At 42.3% G+C, this 21,192-nt stretch overlaps 1 protein-coding gene across 1 annotated transcript in view; it reads left to right on the forward strand.

The window, feature by feature from the left end:
• Window positions 1–288: 288 nt before the first annotated feature.
• The window catches only part of LOC134375210 (glutamine and serine-rich protein 1-like), an 824,919-nt gene continuing 804,015 nt past the window's right edge, over window positions 289–21,192 (forward strand). The window contains 1 exon segment of the mRNA XM_063093454.1: window positions 289–1,065. Coding sequence (XP_062949524.1) covers window positions 304–1,065 — 762 coding nt within the window. The 5' untranslated portion in view covers window positions 289–303.

Genomic DNA, 21,192 nt, shown 5'->3' on the forward strand with positions numbered 1-21,192 from the left:
CGGCAGCAGCGGCAGCAGCGGCAGCAGCGGCAGCAGCGGCAGCAGCGGCAGCAGCGGCAGCAGCGGCAGCAGCGGCAGCAGCGGCAGCAGCGGCAGCAGCGGCAGCAGCGGCAGCCTGAAAGCCAGCTTAAGCTATGAAGAAGGACACCCCTACACTCTGAAACAGACCTCCTTCACAGACAGACTTTTGCAGTCTCTCATCAGCATCCTGGATATGTTCCTGCACCTCAACCAACTGCTCTTTCTGGAATATTTGATGCTAGTGTGAACAGTGCCACCACTAACACTAAAGAATCTTCAGTGATGAATTTTCTCTCTGCTGTTGAATCCTGAACTGCTCAGGCTGCTTCTTCAGGAACTACTCTTTTACCACAATTCAGGGCTCCATCCTGGCAGACAGGTATGCATTCCTCAGCAGCAACTGAGCTGTTTGCTACTGGACCTTTGCCAACCACTGGAACACTTCCACCATCTGCCCTCTCTGCTTACCAGCATCCCACCACCTTCAGCAATAGAAACTTTGCTACCACCTCACCTTTGGTGCTTCAGGATTTTAACACTACATCAAGTGGAATTTTAAATCCTCACGACCCTTTGCTACAAATCAAGACTTCCCAGGGAACTGTACCAACTGCTTTGGCATTTGAGCGCCTGGGCAGTTCTGCATTAAGTAACAGCATACCACCTCAGTCTTCAACATATCGATCAGCTCAAGAGTCTGCACCTCATCTTTTACAACCTCAATTTAGTTTGTTGCCTTCAGCACTTGGGGGAGCCCAGCAAACTCCTCAAGCCTACAATTCAACTCTCTTTACTAATTCTACTGCTTCCATTGAAAGAGCTCTTCTTCGAGAATGTAGTGTTATTAAACACCATCAGCGGCCTTCAGGTACTCAGTCTATTCAGGCACAACCGACTGGTTCACAGCATTCCTTACACAGTTATCTATCAAATGCAAGTGTAGTTAATTTTCAGGAAACAACCAGGCAGTCATCTTTATCCTGTAGCCCCATTGGAGATTCTACTCAGGTGAGCAACGGAGGATTGCAACAGAAGACCTCTCAGGTCTCAGTGGAACTTGCTCAGTCTTACTCAGCTGCAATTCCATCATCAGGGTATCTTCCTTCTACTACAAAAGTGAATTTCTTGGAAACTGTGGTGATATTTTTATCCTCTGGTAAAGTCCTGGTTGAGTACTTACTTATTGTAAGACATATTATTTTATGTTAGTTTACTTTTTAAGTCTCCATTTATGGGATTAGATTGATTTTTAAAAAATATGTGTGTAGGTAGGTTGCATTACTTCTGAATTTTATTTCATGATAGCAAAGAAGGTAAAGGTATTCCAAAATAGTTTTTTAGGAAGATTGAAAAGCACTAACTAAGATAAATATCATTAGAGGAGTCATGTGTCCTTGGCATGTGTTTAACCACAGGTAGTCTCTTCTATACCACCATCAATACCTCCAACCCATACAGAGGTTTAAGACAGAGAAAATGAAGAGTTCACAAGCCCTTATCTAGCAGAAAGCACAGCTGTGGGAGAGCTCTTCAGGTTAACTATGCTGCATTCAGTGCTTACACAGGAAACACTAATGGTCACCCTCACTGTACCAGCAGAAAATTCTCCTTGAGTGAGTCAAGTGGGCAATGAGAGCTGTACACCCTTCAACAGTGCTCCCTGTGTCAATACATTTTTTAAAAACACAGATACACTGTGGTCTTATCTAGACATTGGAGTCTTGAGCAGTTAAATTCAGAGATGGATGGCAACTCTTCGTGAAGATCTAGCTTCTCTTCTATCTATTCCATTTTCTTTCAGCAATGAACAAGCTGGCAGGCTTTAGCTAGCCTTACCTTTCACCCACTCTGAGTTCTGATTTGGAGCTATAACATCACAGTGCATAAATCTAATTACAGGTCTTAGTTGGTGAATTCAAACTAGACTTGATTATTTTTAGACTAATTTTAAAATGACATTTTAACATAAAATATTAAAACTTCACATATCCCTATTAATTTGGTTTCCTCACTTTGTGCCAGTAACCACAGCCAAGAAATCAACAGGCAAGCAAATCAAAATATTTCTTAGCTACGCTGCATTCCAAAATTACCTACTCATGCCAATCCTATTGCCCATTCTTACCCGCCACACGTCCTGAGGGAAGCACTCCAACTAACATAATCATTTGTTTTAAGTTTGCTTCCAAATTAAAAAGGCATTTAGTTCCCCCTGTAAAGTAGCTATTGCTAAACAACCAAATCTTTATTTATAGCTATCTATTCATCTCTAAATTACCACAAAAAACTAAAAAGATGGAAGATGGTAGAATCGAAGGCTCATACTTGGCACGAAACAGTTTCCAGCAAGTGCATAACTTAAGCCTTTTTATTTAACAAGTTACCTGCGTGCTGTTTAGAAATTGAAAAGGCCCCCCCCCTTTTGTCCAAAAGGACCTTTTGTGCTAATTATTTTTCCTAGAGGTGCGTTAGTTCACCAAACACAATTCTAGAATTGGGCTGCCTATACTGGAAATGTCTCTCAACTGTGTTTTTATTCCTAACTCCCAGGCAACTCATTTGGGTTTTAAGCTTAGGACTTGGGAGAGGTTCTTGAACTACCAAGGCAAACTGGAGCTGACTGAGGTGATCCTGGTTCCCTCCCTCACTCACGGTTCACGTTAGTACTCCAGTAGCTGTCATAGTACCAGATGGGCTTTGACGAATGCCCACAACACAAAGGTAACCCAGAGCCAATTCACAGCCATTCCTCAAAGTCAGAAAACCCACATATCATTTCCTCTTGGGGAAACCACTTCTCAGGAGGAGCTGAGAGGAATAATCCTGTCTAGCCCCAATGTTATACATTTATTGGAAAAGCCTGCTGGGCTGGCTTAGTTTTTCATTCAAATCTACGAACAATGTGCATACTTATAGTGTTATGTCAGGTTGCATGGATAAAATTCCACTCTTCTGTAGTTTTACTCAGTATATATTCTTATTGATTGTAGTTAAATGACCCTTTAAGCAGTCTAAAAGATACATTTCTGTTAGCATCATTTTTGTGAGCTCTGTACAGTCTTTTATGAATCATGGATCCAAAGGCAATGTCCTTTCCCAGCACACACATTATATGCCCATTATCATGTAAAAAAAAGAGAAATATCCTGTTCTGAAGGAAGTGCTTTTTACAAGGGTATAGGGAAAATACAGCCAAAAAGTCAAGTTAAGAAACAAGGGGAACAGAGTCAAACAGGATATCTGTGGTTATGCACCTGGGCCCCGGCCCGAGGCAAAGGGCGGATAGTTCCCAGAAATAGACAAGTCAGTTAAAGTTTCAAGAGTGCCCCTCAGCTGTTTCAAGGACTCCCACTTGACCGAAGTTCACCCCTGGCTTGATTTAAACTAACCAATTACCTTGCTTCTCGCTTCTGTACCCGCGCTTTTTGCTATAAAAAGGACCCAGGAGCTCTACTCGGCGCGCCAGTCTTTCGAAAGACTGAGTCGCCCGGGTACCTGTGTGTTCAATAAACCTCTTGTTTTTGCATCCGAAGCCGTGGTCTCGCTGTTCCTTGGGAGGGTCTCCCTGAACTGACTGACTACCCACTGCGGGAGTCTTTCATTTGGGGGCTCGTCCGGGATCGGAGACCCCCACCCAGGGACCACCGACCCACCAACGGGAGGTAAGCTGGCCAGCAGTCGTTCTGTGTCTCGTTTCTGTGTCTCGTCTCTGTGTCTGACTCAGTGATTTCGACTGTCTTTTCTGAGCGCGCGCATTTTGGTTTCAGTTTGTTCCGGGTTAGTCGCTCTGGGAGCGAAGTGCGGGTAGCGAACAGACGTGTTCGGGGGCTCGCCACCCGGCAATCCTGGGAGACGTCCCAGGATCAGGGGAGGACCAGGGACGCCTGGTGGACCCCTTGGCAGAGGATTATTGTGTTTTGGTCTCACCGCGTCTCGGGAGGCGCGCTCTGCCATCGGACTCTTTCTTCTATTTCTACGGCACTCGGTCTCGTCGCCGTTTCTGGTTTCTTTTTGTCTTAGTTGTGATAGGTCTTTGCGTCGTCGTTCCCCTATTGGAAATTTTCGAGATGGGGCAAAGTGCCCTTACGCCCCTCTCCCTTACTCTAGATCATTGGAAAGATGTCAAAGCCAGGGCTCACAATCTGTCCATGGAGATCAAAAAAGGAAAATGGCAGACTTTCTGTTCGTCTGAGTGGCCCACATTCGGCGTAGGTTGGCCGCCAGAGGGAACCTTTGATCTTACTGTCATTTTTGCAGTTAAAAAGATTGTTTTTCAGGAGACCGGAGGACACCCGGACCAGGTTGCCTGTGTCGTGGTATGGCAAGACCTCGCCCAGAATCCCCCTCCCTGGGTGCCACCCTCCAGCAAAGTCGCTGTTGTTTCGGGATCAGAAAATACTCAAAGGCCACCTACAAGGAAGCCTTCCGCCCCTCCCCAACCCCCCGTCCTCCCGACACCAGATGACCTATTTTCTCTCTCTGAAACCCCACCTTACCCGGCGGCTCCGCTGCCCCCTCTGGCCCCTCAGGGAAACAGATCGGCACCAGGCCGAGCGCCCGGTGATCCTAGCCCTGAGGGACCGGCTGCGGGGACTAGGAGCCGCCAACCTCGCAGTCCGAGAGACGGCTCCGGTCCTGACTCCACCGTAGCTTTGCCCCTCCGAGCCATAGGGCCCCCAGCTGAGCCTAATGGCTTGGTCCCTCTACAGTATTGGCCTTTTTCCTCAGCAGATCTTTACAATTGGAAGTCTAACCATCCTTCTTTTTCTGAAAAACCAGCAGGACTCACGGGACTTCTTGAGTCCCTTATGTTCTCTCACCAGCCCACTTGGGACGATTGCCAACAGCTACTCCAGATCCTCTTCACCACTGAAGAGCGAGAAAGGATTCTTCTGGAGGCCCGCAAGAACGTTCTCGGGGACAACGGGGCCCCTACACAACTCGAGAACCTCATTAATGAGGCCTTCCCCCTCAATCGACCTCAATGGGATTACAACACGGCCGAAGGTAGGGAGCGTCTTCTGGTCTACCGCCGGACTCTAGTGGCAGGTCTCAAAGGGGCAGCCCGGCGCCCCACCAATTTGGCTAAGGTAAGAGAGGTCTTGCAGGGACCGGTAGAACCCCCCTCGGTTTTCTTGGAACGCCTGATGGAGGCATATAGGAGATACACTCCGTTTGACCCCTCTTCTGAGGGACAGCAGGCGGCAGTTGCAATGGCCTTCATCGGACAGGCAGCCCCAGATATCAAGAAAAAGTTGCAGAGGCTAGAGGGGCTCCAAGATTATTCCTTACAAGATTTAGTGAGAGAGGCAGAAAAGGTGTACCACAAAAGAGAGACAGAAGAGAGAGAGAGACGGCGCGATAGGCGCCAAGAAAAAAACTTGACTAGGATTTTGGCCGCAGTGGTAGGTGAAAGAGGGTCTAGAGATAGGCAGACAGGGAACCTGAGCAACCGGGCAAAGAAAAAACCTAGGGACAAAAGGCCTCCTCTCGACAGGGACCAGTGCGCCTACTGCAAAGAGAAAGGTCACTGGGCAAGAGAATGTCCCCGGAAAAAGAACATCAGAGAAGCCAAGGTTCTATCCCTAGATGACTAGGGGAGTCGGGGTTCGGACCCCCTCCCCGAACCTAGGGTAACACTGACTGTGGAGGGGACCCCCATCGAGTTTCTGGTCGATACCGGGGCTGAACATTCGGTACTGACCCAACCCATGGGGAAGGTAGGGTCCAGGCGGACAGTCGTAGTAGGAGCGACCGGCAGCAAAGTCTACCCCTGGACCACACAGAGACTTTTAAGGGTCGGACATAAGCAAGTGACCCATTCCTTTTTGGTCATACCTGAGTGCCCTGCTCCTCTGTTGGGCCGGGACATTCTGACCAAACTAAAGGCCCAAATCCAGTTTTCTACAGAGGGCCCACAAGTAACATGGGGAGATCACTCTACCATGTGCTTGGTCCTAAACCTAGAAGAAGAATACCGGCTGTATGAAAAGCCGGCCTCTCCCTCCATCGACCCATCCTGGCTCCAACTTTTTCCCACCGTATGGGCAGAAAAGACAGGTATGGGACTGGCCAATAACGTCCCACCAGTAGTAGTAGAGCTGAAATCGGGTGCCTCACCGGTGGCCGTCCGACAGTATCCAATGACTAAAGAAGCCCGGGAAGGCATCAGACCCCACATCCAAAGGTTCTTAGACCTAGGGGTCTTAGTGCCCTGCCAGTCGCCCTGGAACACCCCTCTGCTACCAGTAAAAAAGCCAGGGACCAATGACTATCGGCCAGTCCAAGACTTGAGAGAAATTAACAAAAGGGTGCAAGACATTCATCCCTCAGTCCCAAACCCATACAGCCTCCTGAGTTCCCTTCCGCCTAGTCACACTTGGTACTCAGTCTTGGATCTCAAGGATGCCTTTTTTTGCCTCAAACTACACCCCAACAGCCAGCCACTGTTCGCGTTCGAGTGGAGAGACCCAGAAAAAGGTAACGCTGGTCAGCTGACCTGGACACGGCTGCCACAGGGGTTCAAGAACTCACCCACTCTCTTCGACGAGGCCCTCCACCGGGATTTAACTCCTTTTAGGGCTCTCAACCCCCAGGTCATATTACTCCAATATGTGGACGACCTCCTAGTGGCAGCTCCCACATATGAAGGCTGCAAAAGAGGGACACAAAAGCTCTTGCAGGAACTGAGTAAGTTGGGGTACCGGGTATCAGCTAAAAAGGCCCAGTTATGCCAGAAAGAGGTCACCTATTTGGGGTACCTGCTCAAGGAGGGAAAAAGATGGCTGACCCCGGCCCGGAAAGCTACAGTTATGAAGATCCCTACTCCCACAACCCCCAGGCAGGTCCGCGAATTTCTGGGTACTGCCGGATTCTGCAGGCTCTGGATTCCTGGGTTTGCTTCCCTGGCTGCACCCTTGTACCCCCTGACAAGGGAAAACATTCCTTTTACCTGGACTGAGGAGCATCAAAAGGCTTTTGACCACATAAAAAAAGCCTTGCTGTCTGCCCCCGCCTTGGCTCTCCCAGACCTCACCAAACCATTTACTCTATACGTAGATGAAAGAGCCGGTGTAGCCCGAGGAGTGCTTACTCAGACCCTAGGACCATGGCGACGGCCAGTAGCTTATCTATCAAAAAAACTGGATCCAGTGGCCAGTGGGTGGCCAACCTGCCTAAAAGCGGTTGCTGCAGTGGCACTCCTCCTCAAAGACGCTGATAAGTTAACCTTGGGGCAAAATGTGACTGTGATTGCTTCCCACAGCCTCGAAAGTATTGTGCGGCAGCCCCCCAATCGGTGGATGACCAATGCCAGAATGACTCATTACCAGAGTTTGCTGCTAAACGAAAGGATATCTTTCGCGCCCCCTGCTGTCCTGAACCCAGCTACCCTACTACCAGTCGAGTCAGAATCCACCCCAGTACACCAATGCTCAGAAATCCTTGCTGAAGAAGCTGGGACTCGACGGGACCTGAAGGACCAGCCATTGCCCGGAGTGCCTGCCTGGTATACAGACGGTAGCAGCTTCATTGTGGAAGGTAAGCGGAGAGCAGGGGCCGCCATCGTAGATGGCAAACGGACGGTATGGGCAAGCAGCCTGCCAGAAGGGACATCAGCCCAGAAGGCCGAGCTAATCGCCTTGACGCAGGCATTACGCCTAGCCGAAGGAAAAAACATCAACATCTACACGGACAGCAGGTCGCCATTATCCACTGCCCGGGCCACCAGAGAGGAAATAACCCTGTGGCGGCCGGGAACCGGAGGGCCGACGAGGCTGCAAAACAAGCCGCCCTGTCGGTCAGGGTGCTAGCAGAAACTATAAAGCTTCAAGAGCCAATCGAGCCTGCTCAAGCTAGGACCAAGCCAAGAGAGCTCACTCCTGACCAGGGAAAAGAATTCATTTAGCGGTTACATCAGCTAACACACTTAGGACCAGAAAAGCTCCTTCAACTAACGAGCCGCACCAGCCTCTCCATCCCGAATCTCCGGTCCACCGTTCAAGAAGTCGCCAATCGGTGTCCGGCTTGTGCCATGACTAATGCGACTACCACCTACCGAGAGACCGGAAAAAGACAACGGGGAGATCGACCCGGCGTATACTGGGAAGTAGACTTTACAGAGGTAAAGCCTGGCCGGTATGGGAACAGGTATCTGCTAGTATTTGTAGATACTTTCTCTGGATGGGTAGAAGCTTTCCCTACCAAAACTGAAACGGCCCTGACTGTATGTAAAAAGATACTAGAAGAAATCCTGCCCCGTTTCGGGATCCCTAAGGTGATCGGGTCAGATAATGGCCCAGCCTTTGTTGCTCAGGTAAGCCAGGGACTGGCCACACAACTGGGAATAAATTGGAAATTACATTGTGCGTATAGGCCCCAGAGCTCAGGTCAAGTAGAGAGAATGAATAGAACCATCAAAGAGACCTTAACTAAATTGGCCTTAGAGACCGGTGGAAAAGACTGGGTGGCCCTCCTTCCCTTAGCGCTGTTCAGAGCCAGGAATACCCCTGGCCAGTACGGTCTAACTCCCTATGAAATCCTCTACGGGGGACCCCCCCCCATACTTGAGTTGGGAGAAACACTGGGTCCCGATGATAATTTTCTCCCTGTCTTATTTACCCATTTAAAGGCTCTAGAAGTTGTGAAGACCCAGATTTGGGACCAGATCAAAGAGGCATATCAGCCCGGTACCATAGCTGTCCCCCACCCGTTCCAGGTCGGAGACCGAGTGCTGGTCAGACGCCATCGACCCAGCAACCTTGAGCCTCGGTGGAAAGGCCCGTATCTGGTATTGCTGACCACCCCGACCGCAGTAAAAGTTGATGGCATCGCTGCCTGGGTCCATGCTTCCCATCTCAAGCCTGCACCACCCCCGGCACCAAACGAGACCTGGGAGCTGGAAAGGACTGATCATCCTCTTAAGCTGCGTATTCGGCGGCGGAAAAATGAGTCCACCGGGTAAGAACCCCCACCGGCCTGTGATCCTCACCTGGCAGGTACTGTCCCAAACTGGAAAGGTTGTCTGGTTCAAGACAGAAGTCCACCCCCTTTGGACTTGGTGGCCCTCCCTTACCCCTGATATATGTGCCCTGGCGGCGGGTCTCGAGGCTTGGGATATTCCAGAAATTGATGCACCGGCCTCTAAAAGAGTCAGGCCTCCTGACTCAAACTATGAAAATGCTTATAACCAGATCAAATAACTCCCCTTGGTTGACCACCCTACTGTCAACCATCGCCGGGCCCCTATTACTCCTCCTTCTGTTGTTCACCCTTGGGCCCTACGTCATCAATAGACTAGTCCAATTCATCAATGATAGGGTAAGTGCAGTTAAGATTCTGGTCCTTAGGCAAAAATACCAAACCTTAAATGGCGAAGATAACTTTTAATTCCGCTCTAAGATTAGAGCGATCCACAAGAGAAATGGGGGAATGAAGGAAGTGCTTTTTACAAGGGTATAGGGAAAATACAGCCAAAAAGTCAAGTTAAGAAACAAGGGGAACAGAGTCAAACAGGATATCTGTGGTTATGCACCTGGGCCCCGGCCCGAGGCAAAGGGCGGATAGTTCCCAGAAATAGACAAGTCAGTTAAAGTTTCAAGAGTGCCCCTCAGCTGTTTCAAGGACTCCCACTTGACCGAAGTTCACCCCTGGCTTGATTTAAACTAACCAATTACCTTGCTTCTCGCTTCTGTACCCGCGCTTTTTGCTATAAAAAGGACCCAGGAGCTCTACTCGGCGCGCCAGTCTTTCGAAAGACTGAGTCGCCCGGGTACCTGTGTGTTCAATAAACCTCTTGTTTTTGCATCCGAAGCCGTGGTCTCGCTGTTCCTTGGGAGGGTCTCCCTGAACTGACTGACTACCCACTGCGGGAGTCTTTCAGTTCAGAGCATTGGATTGTACGTAACCTGGGGATGCCATGACCTGTTGTCTCAATAAACAGGGTGGAGCCCACTCAACCAAACCAGATTTCATGAAATTCTAAATACAATTCAAGGGCAAGATAAAAGGCATTTGAATCAAATGCAACACTTTCTCCTCCTCTGCTGTGGATGCTAATTAACTCGCTGTCCCTGAGTACAAGTAAAGCTGAAGAAAAAATTAGATCAAATAGTCAAGAAAGGTCAGGTGTTATGAGCTTAAAACGAAAGAGTGAATTTAAAAGTGGCAGTCATTTTGGCATTAAAGCAAACATCTGGATAACAAAAGGTTCAGAAAGTATGAATGTGAGAGAGAAAAAAAGTAAAGAAAGATGGAGGAAGAGAAGAAAGAGGAAAGAAAAAGTGAAAGGCTTTTCAAGGAGGGAATAGACATTTGCAGATGCAAATACCAAAGAAATGAAGGTTGTTAATGATGAGAGAGAGAGAGAAAAAAAAAAGGTAGGATTAATAGCAGAAGGCAAGGACAGGTGACTTGTTTGAATGTAATTTTTTAATCTGCCTTGAAATTTCTTAAAATTCAATGTAACAAATTCTATTATGTGGCATTTTAATTCTCCATGTGCATTCAACTTTAATAAATATGGCTGGCACATATTGCTGTCTATGCTTTAAAATATTTTAAATGGATAAAGGGTCACAAAAATCAACTACAATGTATATTTAGAAGTTAAAATAAAATAATTTTAAAAATTTTTATCATGCGTACTTATCCCAAATCTATGCAGAAACAACTCAAATGTTCAATCATAAAGAGCACTGTTTTTTCCTGTTCAACGTATAATTTAGTTTTAACATATGCATTTGGGATGTTTTGTATCCTTCATTATCCTAGTGCTCTCTGAGTTTTAGCCTTATCCTGGAAGTAATATCTGTTGTAAAATTATTTCATCTGTTTCTGACATTTGAAAACAAATGTTCTAATGATGTGGAAAATGATTTTACAAGAAGTTAATTTATTCTATCAATTTCCACAACTTCTCTAGTTTTTTGAGACTTTTTCCCCCAGAGAGAATATTTAATGTAATTACTTGGCAAGAATCAATCTCTCTCTCTCACTCTCTCCTCCTTCCCCTTTCAGTAGTAAAACAATACCTAGCCAATTTAACCTTGAACAGGGATTGGGAAGAAAAAAGTCTTATCCTAAAAAATCTGAAGTGTTATATCCTTTTTGAAGACTCTGTCATTAATGTCAATAAAATAATCTTTGGAAAAGAAGCAATATTTCTTCACTATATTGCCAATACAATAATGATCCTTAAAAGTAATTAAATTATATCACTGATAAAGTATTGTGTTTTTCAATAATATAGCACCACTGTTCACCCATAACATTTCCTACCTAAAACATATAGTGTCACTTTCATGCAAAGACACAAGTGAGATGACCCACATAGCAAGCCTCACAGGAAAAATCTTGGCAATGACATAGTTGGGTAATTACCCTGCTACCTTCGTGCACATCATCTTTATAAAATAATAACTGCATCATCTAACTAGCCAGGATTCAATGATAGATGAAAAGTAAAATTTGCAACACTTTGCATGAGTTAATCAGTCACTTATTCTATTGAATATAAGATAGAGTTAAATTTATATTAACCAAGATAAATAATACAATTTAATTAAGAAAATGAAAACCAGTTTTATGTGATATTAGAAGGTCAAATTAGTATGAGAATTGATTCTGCATTTTCAGCTATCCTAATGCACAATTGTATAAAAATTATTTTACTTACCCTGTCACAAGCTTATTCAGACAAAATAACCAACTAGCCTTATCATGAAGTAACTATTTTGGTATGTAGGCAACAAACAAGATTTGAGAGATAAAATAAATTCTCAATGTATAAGACATTACATCAATGCATACTAATATACAGTTTTCATGCAAAGCATGAAATATGAGAAGTACAAGTTGATAATTTCATGTTACGGTAACATTTAGTTAGAGAGGAAATAATCAGACATATACTATAAAAGATAGCCTCATAATTTTGTGTACATATTAAATATTTAATATTTATTTGGGAACCGAACTTATTGCCTTGCTTCTATATAAAGTTTACTTTCATAAGCACCATTCTCTTGTGTATATTTAACCAATACAATATTGATTTTTCCTCCCAATAGCACCTAGGATTATGCCATATGCAGAAACAGTAATAAATTTTTGTTGGATGAATTAAAAACTCTAGGCATAGACATCTTTGTCAAGGAAATATCAATAATCTGTATTTCCTGAAGTTCTTCCAGTCTCACCCTAGGTTCATAAGCAGTAAACAGAGGTTAAGCTCTAGCTGTTCCCCCTTTCAAGGCAGAATGTTCAACATAAACTCAGGCTCACCAACATTGAATCAATAATTCATTACTCAATATGTCTACCTTTCTCAGGGTTAAAAAGTATCATTATTAATATTTTTCTGTTCCTCCTCAATTTTTTTTTTATAAAGATGACTGGTAAGGGGATCTTCACCCTTGACTTGTTGTTGTTAGCACCACGCTCTCCCAAGTGAGCTAACCAGCCATCCCTATGTAGGGACCTGAACCCGTGGCCTTGGTGTTATCAGCACCACACTCTCCCAAGTGAGCCACGGGCTGGCCCTCCTCCTCAAATTTTTAAAAAAAATTATTTTAAAGCTGATTTAAGATAAAAAATTAATGTTATACTTTTACCATTATTATAAAGATACTTGCAAACATCTCTATTTTAAACAACACTATAAAATTAAGAATATATCAATGAATTACTCATAAGAATAATTTTTCTATAAGATTAAATCTGGAGCATTTGGATGTCAGGTTATCTTGAGGTTCGGCACAGCACAATCTAAATGAAAATAACTTCTTACTAATTCATCAGTGTGTTCTACATCTTATTAAATAAAATGTAGACAACTTCTATAAAAACAGCAATAGCTCACTCACTGGCAGTCTTTGGCTTCTATGCCAGGGCACCGGCCATACCCAACAAAAGAAGGTACTGCATTTCTAACAAGACGTTTCACAGCTGTACATCTTTAGAGAAGTCATGCTCATGTTTCCCTCCACTTTTAAGAATTCTGGCAATGCCCCTTCCTATGTGCAGAAGAGAGATTTTTTAGAGAGATGTTATGTGCTGTTGTGTAAAGCAACATGTGTGCAGGAATGAGAATATCTGATCCCACTGACTTGCCACATGAATCCTAAGCCTCTGCCTTGTGGGCAGGTCAGTTCCACTGTAGCACACTTTGGCTCATAGGGCAGGACAAAGACAGGACCCTCTACATCCCCACGTTAAAATACTGTTACTTGTTTTCTTACATGTCTATCTAGTTCGGCATCTTTTGCTTGATATTGAAACCTGGAACTACATCTGTGAAGAAGAGCTGGATGATGATGATGATTTTTGTGATTACAAAGAATAATTTGGTTACATCATATATTTTTATCTTTACCCCATTCTTACATTGTACTTCGTTTCATAGATGTGAGAATTTTAAGATCATTTTAAGCTTGGAAATCTTCTTAGTAGATGAGATTGGCACAGGTAGTTAGAAAATTTAAAAAGCCAGTTAAAGAAATAAAAAATGATTGCTGCTTTAAACTTTTTATTTTCACTTAAAATATAGACATGTATACATATTTGCCAATCTTCTGAGGTTAAAACAATGCATTTTCTTTGAGTGCAGCTTCCTTGATGGGTGGACTACATCATCTTTCTTAATAAGAGGTACCGATAATGTATCTTGGGTGTCTCCAAAATGAAGTCTTCAATAAAGGGTTAATTTAGCAGAACAATCCAAAGAAAGAAAAGTTCTTAATACATAAGCCCTTGGAACATCCTGGTTGATAAGAAAGTCCTTGTATACCTGGGGCCTTGGGCAATGCCAAACAGTTTATGTTAATGTGATATGATGAATGCTGTTTTGTGTTTGTTTTTCACCTGGGCCCTGGACCACACTATATCACTTTGACCTCTGGGAGAGATGGGCCATCCATGCCTACGTACTAACCCTCAATACAAACCCTAGACACCAAGGTTCAAGTGAGCTTCCCTAGTTGGCAATATTTTATACATGTCAAGTCATTGCTGGGAGATTTAAATACTGTCCATACAACTCCACTGGGAGAGCTTCCATTGACGCTCACGCCTGGTCTTTCCCTGACTCTGCCTGTATGATTAATTTTATGTGTCAACTTGACTGGGCAAAGGGATACACAGATAGCTGGTAAAGCATCATTTCTGGGAGTGTCTGTGAGAATGTTTTCAGAACAGATTAGCATTTGAATCAGTAGACTGAGTAAAGAAGATAGCCCTCAACAATATGGGTAGGCATCATCTAATCTGCTGAATACCAGAAGAAAAAGGAGGCGGAAGGGTGAATTTGCTCCTTCTGTTTGAGCTGAGACATCCATCTTCTCTTGCCCTCAGACATTAGCACTCTTGGTTCTCAGGCCTTTGGATTCAGACCCAGACTTTTACCATTGGCTCTCCTGGTTTTCAGGCCTTCAGACTGTGAATTACACCACCAGCTCTCCTGATTCTCTAGCTTGCAGACAGCAGAGAGACTCCTCAGCCCCCATTATCACAAGAGCCAATTCCTATAATAAATCTCATAGATAGATAGAGACAGAGATACACTCCCTGCTGGTCTGTTTCTCTGGAGAATCCTAGTACACTGCCTTATGCATCTTTTTACATTTGCTGATTTTCACCTGTGTTCTTTTGATATAATGAACTGCAACTATGAGTATAACAGCTTTTCTGAGTTTTGTGAGTTCTTCTAGTGAATCATCAAACCTCAGGGTGGTCTTGAGAACCCCCAAAAGTAAAAATTTAAAGATATTTACAAAACAATCTGATATGTAATAAATCTAGATTTTTATAATTCTCTCTTTATCTGTTAAAGTTGTCTTGCCCACACCAACTTTGGAAGCTTTTATTAACTCTTTTGAAAAGATTCAAATTAATTTTAACTAATTTTATTAATTTATTAAAAGACCAAGTCTCCTTCCTTTTGCATTTATAAATGACCAATTTTCAAAAATCTTAATTTGGTTACTTAGTGATTATAACAACCCATTTCTGAACAAAGAGCAAATAATCAGCAAAAAACAAAACAAAGTTCTTTCCCTATTCCATGGGAGCAGAAAATAGCCCCTTAGAATACTGGTGTGTGAAGTTAACAATATTCTCTTCACAGAGACTCTGACCATGGGATACTGACAGACAGATGAGGAACTGATGTCTAAAAGTTCATCCTCAAAAGGAAGAGTATAATGTTATAAAAAATACTTAGTAAAATATGACTTTGGTATGTATAAGGCATCAATGAGTAGCTATGGAAAGAAGCCTAAATCAAGAGTACTTTAGCTTTTGGAACGTTACAATAAATGCAATGACTATTTTTTATGTATACATATATACACATACGGAAGAGTTGAATGTAAAGTCTCAGAAAAATTTTCTCTTACAATTTGGGATTGATGATTTTCCAGATAAGTGAAGATTAACTCAGGCAAAACATTTCTTACTGATTTTTTGGCTCTTTAGCCATACTACCCTTGAATTCCTAAATCATCTTAAAGAGTACATGCATATTAGACATACAAACAGCCTCCTACAGTTAAATGCCGTAGCCCTAGAAGAAAAGGACATCTGTTTTCAGCGTGCTTCATTTGTATTTCAGTGGCAGACAAGAGGGATACCAGTTCCTTTATAAAAGCTTCTGTAAGGCACTGAGAGCACAAAACAGGACTTCTAGGTGACAGTGGAACAAACCACAGTACCAGAGGGAGTGAAAGTCCTTTCCCATCAGGGAGGCTTTTGGAGGGCGCTGGTATACAGACTGAGCATGTGATTTAAATGAAACACCAGAATGCCCTCTATGGGGAGGAGAAAAGATAATACACAGGCTATTGAGCTTTGGTGGCTTCCAAGGGGCCTCAGAGAAACAAACTAGCTAGAAAAAAAAATGCTGTCTACCACTTGGAAGCTAACAGGACTACTTAATAGGTTCACGTAAGACAACCCTGTAACCACTAACTTTGGGGAAAGAAGCTAAACAAATGCCTTTTGTCACAATACTGTGACCTTATATTTTATTCTCTATGCTGGGAAGACCCAAGGATATATAAATCACACACGTAAACAAACTAGCAAATCTCAATCCAATCTATTAAATATTGCAAAAGGTACAGGGTGATTAATAATAAAAGGGAATACCAAAACCATTCTGACAATATTCTCAGACTGGAGGTCTAAGCTAACAATATGAAGTCTTTGATAAAGATTTCTCTCTCCCCCCTCCTTATACCCGCTCCTAGTTAGGCAAAATCTTCACTACGAGGAATTCCCAAATAGCTCAACAGCCATAAAGCTGAGAGAGACCGGAGTATTTAGGAGAGTGGTAGAAAGAGAGTTTAATAATTTAAAAATAAAAAGATGATCATTTAATTATGATTTACTACATTCCATTAATATTTAATTGACAGGAACATTATTTTTGAAAAAGTATCCTTAATATTTAGCCACAGCCATTTCAGATTAAAATGAAAAGACAAAATATATTTAACTAAATATGCCTTGGTCACATCGTTCCTATATAAGAAAAAAGGCACTTCCACATTGCCAATTACTTGGCAAAATTATAATTGGACTGAATTGGCACAGGGCTACAAAAAAATTAGCCAAAGTAATATCCCAAACCTCAGTAGGTCAGTTTGAATACCACATGCTGGTTATATATTAATAAAAGGGAATGAATCAAAAAACATATGTGCGACTTTGAACATTTCTAAAATTGAATATATTTTAAACTGCTGCCAAAAAGTGGATATTTATTTTCTCTGACATTATTTACTGATTCAGACTTAAGTATGTCTTCGATAATTCTGAAAGGCATAATAGTCAGTGGTATATCAAAGGAAAGCTGCAGCTTCAGATATGCTGTTTCTCCATTTTACAAGCCATAGCAATATTACTTAATAAGCAGAAGCTGACTTCTGCCAACACATTCCTATACTTACCTGAGACAGGCAAATATATAGTACTTTACAAGAAGAACATTTGAATATTTACCATTTTATAGATCCTCCCTGACTGGAGAGAAGAGAAAAAAAAAAAAGCCAATTGCACTTTAGAACAATCCTTCACTGGGGAGACATTTTTAGTGAGTAATATCTCAAAGACTCTTCAAGGGTAAAAAAAAGGGCTTTATAAACAATAAATATTTTAGTGACTTCCATGGTACAAATTTCATAGTATGGTTTTTTGACATTGTCTACTTCCTTTCTGCTGAAATTCCAATCTCTGCAATCATTTCTAAAAATACATGTGGTCAAGAGTTTCCCTACCTACCAAAAAGCTAAAGTTATCTTTAAATTTCCAAGCCAATTCTAGTTACTTTAAAATCAAATAGGTTTATATGTGCAAATTTTTCCACAGCATTTTAAAAATATGTGTCAAGATGACTGACAAGTAGGTAGCTCTATAAATATTATCCATGACTATATAATAAATATCTAAAGATTGATTAAATAGAATATATGAGCTATAAATAAATATTTGATTTGGAAAACTAGATTTTCAAATTTTATAACAAATTATAAGGCACAGATTCACAAAGCCCAGAAGGCTTGTTTTCAATGTTGGATACGCTTGAACCAGTGTTGACCACATTTTGCAAACTCTGGAACCAGGTTGGAATTGGGACTGGAAATTCTTCCGAGACACAAGGACCATGGTTTGTACTCTCTAAATGGCCCATAAGGATTTGTGAAATTCTCTAGAATGCTAGAATTCAAATGCTAGTGTGGTCCAGGCTAATAGTCAAGGTCTCATATAACAGAAAGACAAGCTTATGCAGGGAATGACAAAGCTGGAAACTCACCAATGGGAGGTTAAGAACCTGGAATAGAGAGAAATGCTGATTCTAACAACCTTGGCTGCCAATCTGAATAAGCAATATAATGTAGTATGTTGAGTCAAAGCCAAGAGATAAAGCCCAAGTCGAGGGTCAGGCCAAGAGCCTAGTCGGCCGTCTGTGTGGGCCGCCTAAATATTCAATGGTCAGGACTACTAATGAAGGTTGGAGTATAGAAGAGGTCAAAGGATCGAAGGTCCACTCTGGGTAATAAAACACAGGGCAAAAACCTCATCATACCATTTTAATGCAACAAAAAGATCAGCAATCCCCAAAATATTGTTAAATCTTCCACATTTTCTGTCAGCCATTCTGAACTTTACCATCATTAGTAAATTTCATCCTCAAATATTGTACAGCTTCTGTAGTATAAAATGCATTTCCAATATCAGACAACATACCTGAAAAACAGCTTCAATTATAAATCATAATATTTGTTTACTTTTGGATTTCATACATTGTTAATAATGTGGAAAAATTAACATTTGTTAAGAGACAATAACCCCAATGGAGAGATGGTTATGTGTTTCCTTTATCTCGACTCTCTGGAAATTAGAAAGCAGATCATTCAAACCAAGAAAAATCGAAGAGCAGAGCATGTCCATTTCACTGGCGATACGGGACAATGACCAAAACTTGTTCTTAGAAATAAAATAGATTTGGAGAGGAAAAATGGCAAGGTGTATTTTTTCCAGTTTGTGGGAAAGTGGTGATTTAAAAGGAAAAAAAAAAAAAAAATCTCAGGATTTTTGAGAAAACTGAGAAGAAACAAAGAGTTTTGCCACTAGTAAGACAGGGACTTTTTTTTATTAAAAGCTGTTAAGTGCTGAGCGATACTAAGAAAGAACATCAGACAAAAGAAGATATGAAATTGACCCACTAACAAGAAATCAAGAATGTTCTCCAAAACAGCAAACTGGGAGGATTATGCCAGAGGACTCAAGAGCTTAGAAAGATTTTGGTTATTTTTATGTATAATTTCCAACTAATTCCAAAAGAGTTTCAGAAAGCTTTCTAAAATAGCTCCAATACAAAAGTACAAAATTAAACAATAAGAAAATCAAGAAAAAGCAAAAATAACCATTGGCAATTATATAAGACTCTGATTAGGATTTGCATGAAGAAATACATAGCACAGGGTCTTTCTTATAAGTTGTTGAGTGGGGAAACAAATTCAGCTTTAATCTTTCCTGGATCCAAAACAAAACGGGATGCAGGAACAGTGCGGTTTCTAATTATTTCTGTTACCCAATTGTCCTTCCTCAGGATAATCCTTGAAGGAGAAACAGAAGGTTTGGGCTACCCAGGTCAGTTGTGTGAGATGTGAGGGTTCTATAGGGCAAAATCTGGCAGGGAGATGATAGCCAGAAACAAGTAAGCGGGAGGCATGGAGAACACCAGGGCCTGTTGGTGGCCACATTTAAACTGCCAGGAATAGATGATACGATACTGGTGACAATTAATGATATGGACAATATTTGCAGAGATGCTTCAAGCAGTGTGGGCTCTGTGGCATATCCAAGTCCCCAACTTCTTATCCCTGTCAGGCTCAGGCATCACCTACCTTGCCCAAATGACACTGTCCTTGTCCTCACACCAATCTACACTTTGTCCCTCTCACCCTTCACCTGGTCCTCTCTCCATCCAGTCTTTTCTACCCTGTCCCATGGAACCCTGTTCCACTGCAACATACTTGACTAAATTTCACGAAACATGCTCTCACCTACCAGCACTATCCTGCCCACTGATTCTCCCATGACCCACAGTCCACGGTTAGGTAGGTACCGAGCTTCACTCAGCCTCCTCCTGCAGATGCCTGTCTCTTCTAGAACATCTTTTTTAAAAATCTTATAGTATTATTACTTTTTATGTTGTCTTCATAACACTTTCCACATTCATTTTATCGCCAGAATAAACTGTGTAATCAACACTCAGTCATCCTCTCTTGTAGCTAACTGAAGACCGCTCCTTGTTTTACCTATCTCACACCTGCTGCAGGAATGTAGCTTATTTTCTTTATGAATACTGAAGCGAGAGCAAGCTCTCGGCAGGAGATACTGCAGGACTACACACAGCTTCCCCGAGCATGCTATCATATTTCCTGCCTGCATGACTTTGCACATTATTTCCTTTTTTCAGAATTTCTTGCCGTAACATGTTGGTCTGGAAAACATCCCTCCTTCAAGTCTCAGCCAAGAGTTCCCTCATTCCTTGAGCATGTCCTGAAGCCAGCTCCGGAAGCTAATGGTCCCTCTTTGTGTCACTGCTGCTTCTTGTATATCCACTAATGAGAAATGAATTTCTCACCCCAATTCATTTACATCTTTGTTTGTTATGGACTCATTAGAAGCAGAACTAGTACTCAGGACCTAGTGAAGGCCCCAATATGTTGGAAGATAATAAATAATTGTGAAATGAATGAAATTTTCTGAAATTGCAACCTCTTACTAAAGAAATATGTTAAGCATGTTTTCAACAAACAGTGCTAAATTGCCCATGATAACCTATTTTGTTAGGTTTAAACCAATAAATTATGATTCCTTCTACAGTTACCCAAACTCTTTGTCATTTTGGAACAAAAAACCACAAAATATTTGAAGCATTAGTGGTATTTCTCTATCTAGAGGAGTTAATTCTCAAGATGTGTGATACTAAACTTACTAACAGCCTAAGCTGTTGGTATAGAATTGGCCACAATACAGCTCACATTCTAAAGCATTAAAAAGTCTCACAGTTGTTAGAGATAAACATTTGTGAATAAACAGTGGGGCTCCCGCTGCGGGTTCAGATCCTGTATAGAGATGGCCTGTGCGCTCGCAGGATGAGCGTAGTGCGGACGACACCAAGCCAAGGGTTGCAATCCCCTTACCAGGTCACAAACAAAGACAATTAAAACAAAACAAAAAAAAGGATTTTGCCTTTGACCACATATGTGAATTGCAATTCAATAGAACAGTGAGATGATGGGGATGTTCCATAATTTTGCACTGTTCACTGTGGTAGCCAGTAGTCACATACAATATGGAGCTCTTGAAATGTGGCAGTGTCACTAAAGAACTGAATTACCAATTTTATTTAATTTTAATTTAATTCAAATTTAAGTAATCACATGCCTAGTGGTTACCATGTTAGACAGTATAGCACAAGAGAGTGGGAGTAGAATTTGTCATGTCAGGATTCCCAGCTTTTTAATAAGGAGCATAGAGCAACATGAGTATCCCCCACCCCATTTCCTTTCGAGAAAAGCTACATCACAAAGTCAATGGAAAAACAGTAGTTAATACAAAATGTCCATATCTACCCAGTAAATCAAAGTCAGCTTAAATAAA

Source organism: Cynocephalus volans, chromosome 4 (genome assembly GCF_027409185.1).
Source record: "Cynocephalus volans isolate mCynVol1 chromosome 4, mCynVol1.pri, whole genome shotgun sequence".
Classification (NCBI taxonomy): domain Eukaryota; kingdom Metazoa; phylum Chordata; class Mammalia; order Dermoptera; family Cynocephalidae; genus Cynocephalus; species Cynocephalus volans.